This window comes from Kryptolebias marmoratus, linkage group LG8 (assembly GCF_001649575.2).
Source record: "Kryptolebias marmoratus isolate JLee-2015 linkage group LG8, ASM164957v2, whole genome shotgun sequence".
In the NCBI taxonomy this organism is placed as follows: Eukaryota; Metazoa; Chordata; class Actinopteri; order Cyprinodontiformes; family Rivulidae; genus Kryptolebias; species Kryptolebias marmoratus.
The window spans coordinates 20,667,952-20,680,860 of NC_051437.1; the positions used below are offsets into that span (position 1 = coordinate 20,667,952).

A 12,909-nucleotide genomic window follows, 5' to 3' on the forward strand; every position below is an offset into this window, starting at 1 on the left:
TATATGTGAAACTGCTATTCACTAATAGAATACACTAATGATCTTGTGCAATCGGCTAGCACTCAAAGTATGTTAGGATGACTCTCAGCAACTACCACGCCAAATTGTAGCTCAATATCTGAATATATGACTGAGTTATAGCCACTTTTGTGTTTGCTAAGGTTGATTAGCTGTCGACTTGAATCAGACTGACTCCAAGAGGTAATCAGTTATAGAACTTCAGCCAATCATTGCTTTCTGAGAGTTTCATTAAAATCTGCCTGGTGGTTTATGAGATATTTTGCTAACAGTTAGACAGGATTGACTCCAATAGTTAAAGACAAAGTTTTAAGCAAAGACATTATCTTGTAGTGCTCTGAGTATGTGTTGGGGATGATTCTTACCTACTACCACACCAAATCTTAGCTCAAGTGAAATTGCCTTAGTTATAGCCATTTATGTGTTTGTTAAGGTCAATTAATTCACTCCAAAAGTTAAAATAGTTAAAGAGGTACATCCAATTGCATTACTTTCTGAGAGTTGTATTTAAATTTGTTTGTTTCATTTGATATTTTGCTAACCGACAAATGAACAAACTTACATATACTCAAAGACACTTTTCATGGCAGCAAGTGATAATAAACAGTTCAGTTTTGAGAAGTGGAAACTGTTTTTTACATTTTAAAAATTGCCTCCAGTTTATTTGAGGCAGATTCTAACTGCTTGTTAGCTTGTAGCTCAATGCTTTGTTTCCTCTTCTCCAAAATCATATGCATCATATTTATAATTTGGTAAATGTAGCTTGAGATAGACGTGTGCTTCATCATGTTGCCAATTATATTTTTGAAACTACCTGTTTCTTTTCTAGTTTTGAAGAAGAACTACTCAGATGGTTCTGTCTAACAAACCATCTGGTGTTAGGTTAGGCAGCAGGAATAGCTTTCCACATAACCCCTAATAAAATACAATTTGCTTTTTAATGCCTCATTTAAAACTTTAAATAAACCTGGAACTCAATAAATTTAGCTTTTAAGATTCTGGTAGATTTTGTTACCTTTGGACAGAGCTAGGTTAAAGGGATAGGTTTATCTTTTTAATGATGTTACCAATAGTTAGTATCTTATCAGCTGTGACATCAGTCATAGATGACAGAGTACAGAGAAAAGGGCAGACGTCTTCATTCAATGAGGGCCTGGTTTTTATTGTTTTTCAGGCTGTCAAACAACTCTTTAAAAAAATAGCTGGTGTGAAAGAATGCTACATTAACTAATATTTAACGTTTAGCCTGACACCATTTTTTTAGTTGATAGGGGTTGTTGTATAAGCCTGAAAAATAATTTGAAAAATAAATGTGCCCTTGTTTGGCTTGATTAGCCTAGCCTAGATCAAAACTTCTGCCTTTTTCTTTACACTCTGTGCCTTGTGACTGGTATCACTGCTCTGGTGTTACCTGGTTGACAAAATATCACTTCAAAATGATGAGATTGTTCCATATATATTTATATATATATAGCCTATATATGTTTTTCATAAAAAGTAGCTCACATGTTGATATTTGTGTTAACAAATATTAATTGTGACAAATGTTTGGCCTGTGGGACCAACCTGCCCTCCCTCTACTTTTCCTATTTTTAACTTTTTATTTCTCTTTCCCTCTTTCTCTCTGAGTCAGAGACACCTCAATATAACCTGGCACTGTACACCCAATGTGGGCGATACTGATGCGAAAAGGCACCATTACTAAATAGTGAGTCACAGTGCACCATTATACCCTCACCAGCACTCTTCACTTCATAACACTGGCCCTCCCAACCAAAATCCCCCTCTGTGAATGTATCCTCTATGTTTGTATTCTTTCCCTGCAAGAAAAAAAAAAAAAAACGGGACAAAGGAAAGAAAAATGAAAATTGTGGGTTTGAAAACGCCAACACACATCTCGTTCCTTCTTTGAGGCTCCACAGAGCCGTTGGCAAGGTCGTTGGAATGAAGAAGCGAAGTATCTTGTACTCAGTGTATTTAAATATCAAGAATGAGTACGGTCTCAACATCGTAAAAATCAGGCTGGAAACTGATTTTGCGTCTAAGCCGGCGCTGGTGCATCGATGTCTGAAAGCGGTGCTGGAAGACCATCAGAGGAGCATCTGCACAACATTCACACCCATGCTAGGAGATATTGTAAGCTGCATTCATAACCAGTGGTAGATTTTTATTTAGGTCAGTCCGTGTCAGCCAATAAGTCCAATTATCATCGGTCTCTGAAGTGCAACAAGCAGTGACCTCGACTCTGCTTTGATGGAGCAGAAATGAATGGATAGTTGCCAGAGAGAGAAGATTTTATAGAAATTATTTAAACATTTGGTTCAAAATTGAAAGATAATATGAGCATTGTTAGAAAGAAAATTCATGATTATGTAAGAAGTCAGTATTTCCCTTGTGCAAAGAATGTGCACAGATTCATCCATCATTGTTTGATTTCTGAGGGTTTAAAAAAATATCCACTGTTTCACTCTTTCTGTGGTTCTCCCTTGGTTCTTCTTTAAATATACCTCAAATACAGAAAAGCGAGATCCCCCCCACCTCCCAAAAAATTCCCCAAAACTGCAGCATATAAGCAGCAAAAGTGCTCTCAATGATTCATACACTTTCAGAGAACTTGAAACCTTGGCTCTATTTTGGTCTCTCTCCTTCTGTACATGCAGCACAATGCTGCAGAGGGATTTAGTTGGACTAAGTAGTTTGATATTTCTATTGTTTTTTTTTTTTTGCATATATTTTCACTCTCACTTCCCCTCTCTTCCCAGTGATCTTTCTCATCATGTGGAGACCAAGGTCATGGCTGATTGAAATATAATAGAAGTGCAGACATCTGGCCTAATACTGTGGGAAGTTAAATCTATTTTAATGGCCCCTTCCACAGTGGATTCTCTCTGATGCACTCTTGCGCTTCACTGACAGTAAATCACAATGTTCTCTTATTGCCCTGACTGGAATGAGGGCATAGAGAAAGAACAATGAGGGATCCACATCATTTGTTTTCACCCCTCCCTTGCTTTTTCCTCTCCTCTTCTCTCCGCCCCGCCTCTTCTCCCCTCTCCTCTCCGTTTGCGACTCATAAAGCAAAGGGGCTTAAAGAGAGTGACATCATGAAAATAAAAATAAAGGAGATTATGGGTAAGCTTTTGTGCCATATGTGATTACTGGGGCTTCCATGTTCCCCTGGGGGGGATGAGTGACTCTGACACAACATATTTTTGTTTTATTTATACATTCCTCCCTAATGAGTAAGAATAGAAAATGTGTCTTAAGACCACAATCTTTCGCCCAGTCATAGAACCAAACGTTGAAGCTTTTTCTTCTTCTCTTACTTCCAGAGTAAAGATCAAAGATACTTTTCACCCCTTATCTTTCGGCTCTAACTGAGTTAAATTGAACTGACATAAATGTGCAGCACGCACCCCCTTTTTCAAACCTTTTCAAAACACTTCCTTTACGGCCGTGTTTTTAGAGTTCACGTCCAATCTGGCGTGGGTCCACCCACATCTGCAATGGAGAGTCAGGTCCTTTTTACCCACCTAAATGAGATCCATTTTGATGTGACATTTGAGAGAATTACCAGTGCATGGGGGAGCAGGGAAGAGGTTAGCTCACTTCTTTGCTATTGGTTGAAGCCCACCACAGTCTACCTGTCCTTTACTGACGGACGCTACCCGTGACCCTGAGTTACTATTGGATGTGCTGAAATGCCCCTCTTTTACACACACACACACATACATTCACTTCACTTATCCCAGTTCTGTCTTTCTGTCAGTCAACCTGGGTCGTTCTGCTGTTTCATTCTCCTTCTATTGTACTAAACTGTCTGCCTTTCTTGATACATCATCCAAATCGAGCTCCCTGTCATTTCAAAGCCAGGTCAGATAGCCTCCATGGAACCTGCAGCGCATCAATGTAATGGTCACTCGTTCAGCGCGCCTCAGCTCAGACACCCATTGATGATGGGTTTGATGTCTGCCCTTTTCTCTGCTCTGCTGCTTTTATCTTTGAAGGTGAATTTTGAAATTCTCCATGAGATGTTTAAAAGATTTACCGTTGCCATCCGTCTATCCGGAGCACATAGAGTGGACATGAAAACCTTTATATATGCACGGCCAGCTGTTGTTTGTTGACCAAATCATGCTGCCCTGTCAATTTTTTTAAATAAGCATATGGCTGAATGACTTTCCATAGGACACCAAACTCAATCTGTTATATGATATTGTGACATGGGGAGGGGTTTTTTTTATATTAGCAATCATTTTCAGGTGTTATCTGACACAAGAAAGTCAAAGCAACAAAAGCAACGTTCATCAGGGCTCAAAACTTTTTGTACTTAAATAGTTTCCTGGTACAGTGTGGAACATATACATTCTCCTCCTTCCCATCATTGTTCTCAGATTAGCTGTCTTCCATTAAACATTTTCCCCATCTAATTATGTGCATAAAACCTAAAATCGAGCTAATAAATATTTTTCCACTGAGTGGTAACCTAATTACTTAAGGTAGCTTGACAAAGTGGTGCCAAATATAGTTGTGCACATTTATTTTTTTATTACTAGAGCGCTGGTGTCTTTGTTAGGTTGGCAAACTGGGAGCTTCGTTTATCAGGCTGGCTGATGTTTCAGTCGGAAAAACAAGCTAATGCGCCAATTAATCGTCCGGATCTACTTGTTTCACTTTCTACACTTGAGGCTACTTCTGCACGGCCTCAAAAATGCAATACATCAAATGAATATTACTACCTGAAGCAGTTAGAAACAAACCGAAGAGGAAAGGTCCTGTATAGTGCCTCTGCTAAATGTGTAAAACTTCAGAGCTGTCCTCAGCAAGACCAAGAATGACTAAAAATAAATAAAAACTTCCCAGTTCACATGGCGGAGTCCACACTACAAGTTTTAAAATCACTGAGAGTGGCAAGAAATGTAGTTGTAAGAAATTTCAGAGCAGTCAAACAAAATAACATTAACAGCCAATTGTTGTTATGTCCCAACCTCTATGATGCTAAAAGATGGGCAGCTCTGAGGCTTTGTGGCTCACACAGCTTTTTTTCTATCCTTTTTCTTTCATAGTACCAACAAATAAAAAAGCAAATTACACACTTGCTTAATGTTGTGTTCATGTGCTTTTTCTGACTGCATCGTTTATGTAAACCAGTTGATGGTTGTCTGGAGGCTAACACCTTTTAAACATTTAATAACAGGAGAATTAGGCCAATAATTATGCTGAAATATGTGTCAAAATAACTGTGACACACTGTGGTTTTTCTTTTCTTGATGCCATTTTTTTTTGGCAAAAGCCAGAAAATCCTTTAACTGATTAAATTTCTTAAACAGAGGCAGCTCTAAAAACAGAATGGCTGATTCTTCCAACTCTTATTGTCATTTTTTGAGATCTCTTTACCAAACGCACTTTAAGATATTTATTCTCTTTGCACAAGGTACAGCAACAGCAGATTATTTGCACAACTGTGGATGCTCACATTGTTAAAGCTGAAGGTTTGCACGCGCGCGCGTGTGTGTGTGGATGGTGAAATAATTTTCAGAAGAACAAACAAGCAGAAAACAAGCTACTAAGAGTCGAGAAAGAGCTTTTAATAACAATGGAGTATCATATTGTCAGTTTGTTATCAAGCATTTTCCTTAAATGTAATTTAACACACTTAAAAAAGATAAAACAGCCTGTTTTGAATATAAAGTTAATGTACTGCATGGCAGTCTCATTGTTAATAAAAAACATGTTTGTTTTTGAAGAGCAGGAAGGATCTCATTAGTTTGCTAATGTCTACTGTCTGCTGATGCTGTAACAGTGATAAATAATGCTGCAGATACCTGGACTCTGGTTACACTTATATAAAAACCGTTCTTATTGAATCATTATTCCATATATGAAACATACCAGTAAAAAAACTATAAGTAACTGAAATAATAATTGTGTTAATTGAAAAAAAGGAAGTTCCTTGGTAAATATTTTGTCTTACTTTGATTCTAAGCTCCATATTCTATTCAATATGCTGTGTTTGTACGTAAATGGATGTTTTAAATTTGTAATGTAAATATATAGACGTTAAGCATGCAACATTTTTGTTTCTAGACACTCTGTTTCAAGAATTTTGCCTAATTATCTCACTTCATTGTAAATAGAAAGTATGCATTTTCACTTCCTTAAGATTAAATTTATATTGTTTCTTGGAGTGTTGTAGCAGCAGAGAAAAAGAAATTTCAGTTCTCTTTTTGCTTTACGTCTGGCAGTGATTGATGAAAAAGATTTTAATCGGGTCAATATATTTATATTAGAAATAATGAGAACTCTTTTTATATTCTGACCAAGCACTGGTGTCAGGGCTAAAACTGACAGCTTAGATGAGCTGAAGCAGAAAAAGGTTGTTTTAATTCAGAAACTTCATAGTTTACTGAACAGAAGGGGAACTGAAACTGATTCTGGCATGTTTAAATTGTGTCCAGACTCTTTATAGAAAGTCAACAAAATTGAATGTTGAGGTGCTTTGAAGTGCAGCTAAAGTCTGATTTCAACAGTTGTGTCTCCGTCTGAACTGTCTGGTCTTTTGTCTCACCTTTCCCTGCATCGCAGTGCAGCACAGAACAATCTCAGATCCAAAGTGACAGAAATGCTGTGAGAAATTTGTTGTTGTCATCAGAGCACTTTGGAAGATAAAATAGAGAAGAACAGTCTGTAGACAAATGATGTGACTTTGACAGTGTGATTATTTCTAAGGTGAGATGATGGACCAGTGTTTTTTGAAAGCTGTGTCATCAACGTATCTCCATAATGCTTCTGTTTTCAGCCCCAGCAACCTTTTGTTTAGACCAATCTAATCTGCTCTCTTCTGCAAGGAACCGCTCAGCCTATCATCAAAATCTTACTAAAAAAAAACAGTGAATCTCATGTTTGCTGCACTCTGAGCAGAACCAAGAAATGCTGAAGTCAAAATAAACTTACTCTAGTGGTGTTTTGTGAACAATGGTGGATCAGTTTTCATCACACAAGCTTAATTTGGAACTAGATGAAAAAGATTTTAACCATGCAAAATGTTTAGCTGTTTTTTTCCCCTTCAAACATGGCTCCCAGTGTATATTTTGCACTGCATCTGTACCTCATATTTTACAGTGGCTTGTGAACTCAACAATGCAAATTCAATTTCTCTTTTAGGTTTGAAAACAATAAAAATTAAAAAATACATAATTGTTCTCTTCAGAATCATCCTACAGATAGTTCTTAGATGTTTATTTTTTTCTCTAGAACATCGGAAATCGCGCTTGTCATGTGTGCCAGCCTATATTTTTATTAAATAAAGATTCTTTCGTGGTAAGTCATCACTTTTTATAGAACCGGGGAGTGGTTTAAACATGATGACAGTCGATATGCCTCTGAGCAACATCTCACATCTCTAAACTTTGTTAATGAGTCCAAACAATCTGGTGTTTGATGTGTAGTCTCGAGTAATGGCTCGGCTGCTATTATGTTAATGTCAGCGAAAGAAAATTAGAGAAGCATTGCTTTGATTGCTTTGTAGAGTCCTCAAAAGTCCTTGTCCGGGAAAGATGACAGATTTGCTTAAGTTTCACCTCTGCAGAGGGGTGTGTGTGTGTGGGGGGGTGAAGGTTATAGTGAGAGAAAGCTGAATCAACATTTGGCGTTTCTTTCTGACCCCTCTTTCTTTTATCTCCTCTTCTCCATGTCCTGAAAGACAGTATATTTATGAATTATTTATCCATGTTTGAAAATGTTAAACTTGTGATGTCCTTGTCCTGTGTCTTATCTCCAAGGGCATCGTAAAAAGCTGTAAAGGAGGGGAAAAAACAAAACACAAAAGCGTTGAAAAGCATGATCATAAAAATTGTCTCTGACAGCACTGAAATCACATGCATTTGACTACAGATACGTTTCATCTTGGAGAGGAAAAAAGGCCTAAATATAACTGTTTACACTAGAGAGATCAAAAATAGTGTAAACTGCTCACCAGCACTTATCTGCAGTTTGACACAGAAAAGAAACAATAAATAGAGTATGTTTATTGGACATGTTTAATTGGTTATTTATGCTAATTTAATTTCCTTTTTATTCTTAGCAACTGTACATCAGGGCATTAATTCCCAAACTTTGTACTTGTTTATTTTTTTCCTAATACCACATCAAAATTTGGATTAATAAATGTAAATTTGACTCAATTCCTGTGTTGGCTAAGGTCTATCAGAAGTGGCGGACATCTTGAATTGCATTTGTTTACATTTAGATGTACAGCAAATGGTTACTTTCTGAGTTTTGTTAAAATCCATCAAATGTTTTATGAGATTTTTTGCAAACAAACAAACAGTATTGAATCTAACAGTTAATGGCAAAGTTTTAGCCAAAGATGTTGCCCGGTGTGTAGCACTCAGAGTATGTGTTGGGAATGACTCTCAGCTAACGCCACACCAAATATTAGCTCAGTAACTGTAAAGCTGGCTGAGTTATAGCTGTTCTTGTGTCGGTTTGACTCCAAATGTTAAAGGTTTTAGATGTACAGCCATCCATTACTTTCTGAGAGTTTCTGTAAAATTTGTTCAACGATTTGTGAGATATTTTGCTGACAGACAGACACCGGTAACTCCGATAGTTTATAACAATGCAGTAAAAACAGATCTCAAGTGATCAGTTAATACTCAGAGAAAGTGTTGGGAATGCTACCAACTACTACCACACCAAATTAAAGCTCAACATCAGTAAAATGGCAGGACTTACAGCCATTGTTGTGTTTTATTATCATTGTGGCGGCCATCTTGAATGTGGTTGATTTCAAGAATTAATCAGTTATGGATGTTCATGCAGTGATTAGTTTCTGAAAGTTTTATTAAATCCATCCACTGGTTCATGAGATATTTTGCTAATGCTACAAGTGAACAAACACAGAGACACAGGCAAGAATATTATCGCCTCTCATCTTCGGGCGATAATGAGCAACAGTTTCACAAAACGCCGCAGTAAAAGGGTTATGAATGCTGCGTCAAGTATTTTACCTGTTGTGGCTCCTTGCGAGCCGTCACTGCTTAAATGATACTTGTTCAACAGACAGTTATTGCCACATTTTTACTCCCTGATAAGTTGTCCAGTGTCATTTCAAAGAGTTATTGCATTGATCTGTTCAGATACTGAGCACAGCATGATGGGATTTATTTGTGCTTGTGCCGAATTATGTCTGCATTTTATGTTTGCTAACAATAATTGTAAACGGCAGCAAGAATAAATGTTAAGCGTCGAAGACACAGACAAAACATTCAACATGGGAAAAGGAATTGTCACTGATAATATTTCTGAACAAGCGCGGAGCAGTGCGTGTTATGGGAGGAGAAAATAGCACATCGCCCCCCTGATAGTAAACATACTCTTCTTTTTTTATTATCATGATTATTTGCTCCCAAATGATAGTGCACATTAGGAGACTTTTTTTTTTTTTATCCTATCTTCAAGCACCAGTTCTAGTATTGGGCACATATTGCAGCTGTTTCCCCAACGTTTCTTGCCATTTGTTTGCTAAAAGTATTTGTTTTCAAGATGAATTGCTGCGCTGGCAGGCGGGATGGCAGCCTACACGAAGATGATATTGAATTGATTTCTGAAATGTTGCAGAACGGACTAGTTGATGTGTACCACGAGACATGAATAATAAAAATTCTATTAAAAAGCTCTTGAATGGCTGACACTGGAATATTATTTGTGATGATTAATTTTCTTCAGTCATTATAAAAGGGAGTTGGCATCAGATTGCCTCTGACAAAATTGCTTTTCACTCCCTGGTGAATACCCTCAGTGTGCTTTTTGAGAGCACAAAACCATATTTCTCGGTGCAACATTATGTCAAGATAGGCCCAGGAAAAGACAGTTGCCCATGTATCACCTTATTAGCACCATAAAAATCTCTTCTGTTTTAACTGCCGCGGGTCACTTTGCTGCTCTGCATTTATTTTGCAGTAAGAACCGTGAGATTTGTTTAACTTTTCAGTTAAAAAAAACACAGTTGCAGGAGTAATTAATGAGAAAATAAAATAGCCATTCAGTGACTGTCAGTGATGTGTTTATTTCCCCACAAAATGAATTTGATTAACTGTATTTTAAAGGCATTTCAGGCTGACAGTTTGTTGCTTCAAAGCTGTCAGTTTTTTCTAAAGTAAATCACTCTGTACAGCCACTGCTGTTGTCAAGCTAATTAATTTACTCTGTACATTTGTACTGAATGAGTTCTTTACACTTTTTGAAGCAAAACAATTTGCATTTGCAATTATTACTTTTATTTTTAGCACAACAGACAACTGACTGCTGCAGTTCTGTGTTTGTAAAGGTTGCAAACACAATCATGTAAACAACAATAATCAACAAGGTGCATTTAAATGATAATTTTTTATTCACACTGGAACATATTTTGTACACTTTTTGAAATAGATTTTCCTTTGTTTGTCACTAAATCATATTTTACTTTATATATAATGCAATTTTTGTCATTCTCTTCTTTATGTGGCTGTATTAAAGGAATGATTCCAATCTTTTAATGTAGGGCTCTATGGGAAGGTTATGAACTGTATATATCTTACCTGCTGTAGACAGCTATCTACTAGTTTTACAGTTTGGCTATTCTAGTAGAAATATTACAATTTCCCTGCAGGAAGTGCCCCATGCTGCACCAGAAGTGCTACAGCTAGCTATTGATGACACTATTTGAGCTTGCAAAAGATATAGAAATTTTTGTAAATATTTGTGTAGTACAAAACTGTCAGTCGTGTTAAGGTTAGTAAAACAGTGTTTGCATGAACCACTATGATTTTGATCAGAATTAACCTTTATTTCTTCAAACTGAGTTTGTTCAAAGAGGTATTTAAGACAGGTAAGATGTTAACTCTTCATAACCTAATGCTTTAAGGTGCAAGTACATACGATTTTAGATTGTCAAGTTGAATATGTTTTGCTGCACAGTATATATTCCAATTTGCCCACATGTGCAAAATTGTCCTTTTGTGACTTACTCAAGCATTTCTCCGTGTACATTGGGAAGAAATCACTTCATTGCAAAACATGACAATGGGTAAATAAGTAAAGGTTGCTGTGAATGCATTTTGTTTTCTTTCAACGCTTTTTTTCTTTTTACCGTCCTTCAGAGCTACTCCAGTCAGGGCAGAGGCAGCGGTGGTGGTGGAGGAGGAGGAGGAGGGGCAGGGGACGAAGACTACGAGATCCCCCCCATCACACCTCCGAACCACGTTGACCCTTCTCTGCTCCACCTCACGGAGCACGAGTCAGGTTACCCCTTCCACTCTCTGCCTCACAATGGTTTGCTCAACACTTACTCCTACCCCGAGCTGCCCGCCCTCATGATGTCCAATATGCTGGGTCAGGACACTCACCTCCTTTCTGGGCCTATGCACTCTGTAAGTATATCTTTGTGTGCGTGTGTGTGTGTGTGTGTGTGTCTTTACCTGTGGGCCTTTGTGCAAGTCAAAACAATGTGTTACAACACTGGAAAACAGCCAACACGTTAGTGGTTCTAACGTGGAAAGTTCAGTTTGATTCCCAATCCTGTGAAACAATAAAACAGAAAATGATCTCAACCTTTGATTCTGTTCATTTTAAATAGTTTAGAGCTCTGAGGTCAGCTTACGGTCAATAAAACTGAGACACTGAAGTCTACATGTGTGCAAACTTTCTAATTACCTGCTACGACCTTAGCACACAGATATTTGCAGCATCTTTTTAACATCCACTCTGCTTGCAGCAAAGACATTCTGTGCTACACATTTTCATTCGCTGCGATCGGCAAAGCAAAAAAAAAAAAAAAAGGAGCAGGACGGTGGGGTGCAGTGGGGTGCTGGTTTTGAACAGAACATTTTGATGGGGATGAGGGTGGTCGTGGTGGTGGTGGTGGGGGGTATCCCTTGTCAGCTACTTTTTCTTTTCAAAGGGATGCTGAGGATGCCCATTCCCCCCATTCCACTCCAGCGATGCGACTTTCTCTTATGTTAAACACTCTTCAGACTGAACATGTAAACACCCCTGGCGAACACATTCAAATGCTTTAATCATAGAATCGAATCAAATGAATTATAGATGGCCCGTGTGGTGAATTATTCAGCGTTATATACTTTCATCTGACATAAATATTACTTTTTTTTCCCTCTCTCTCTTTCTGTCTCTGCCCTCCATCATGAATATTTATGCTTTAATGTGAGCATCCATGGCATTTATCCTCCAATAAACAGGTCTTATGTGATCTTCAAAATCAAACTGCATAAGTTACAGGCTCCTTCTTTTCTGTGGGTGGTAGCTGAGGCCTTTAATATAACTAGTCCTTAGGATTAACGAATGCTAACCTACCATATAAACCACATATGGTTGTTGACTGAAACAAATCTGTCAGTTTAATGTGACTAGATGTTTGGACATGATTAAAATAATTGTAATAAGTTGATGATATGATATCCTGTACATTTTGCTTGGATGCATGTGACCCATTTGGGCAAAAAAAATGCCCCCTTTTTTTGTGTCCAGTAACATTTCAGAGGCAAACAGAGAGGGAGTGCCTGCCTCTTAAACAGCTTTTGTTTCACCTTTGCAATTATTTACTTTCAAATAGCCCTTCGGGTAATGTTCCATTTTCTTATTTCACACCCCCTTTTCTCATAAATGAACCGTCATCACCATAAATCATCGCACAAACAGAGACTTGCACACACTGTGAAAGGTCCAGAGATTTATGTAACACATTCATGTTTCCCACTTCCACATTTTAGTACTACTCCAGCAGAGGCTGGCTAATAATAGCCGCTATTAATATTTCTTGTTGCCTAGCAACCTCGGCAAGTAATAGCTTACTCTGGAAAAATAGATGACCGATAAGGAAGGAGGGGGAGG

General features: G+C 37.7%; 1 protein-coding gene across 1 annotated transcript in view; it reads left to right on the top strand.

Moving 5' to 3' along the window:
- The window catches only part of LOC108236702 (thymocyte selection-associated high mobility group box protein TOX-like), an 84,738-nt gene that overhangs the window by 45,897 nt on the left and 25,932 nt on the right, over window positions 1-12,909 (top strand). The window contains 1 exon segment of the mRNA XM_017417563.2: window positions 11,160-11,429. Within this exon segment, the coding sequence (XP_017273052.1) occupies window positions 11,160-11,429 (270 nt within the window).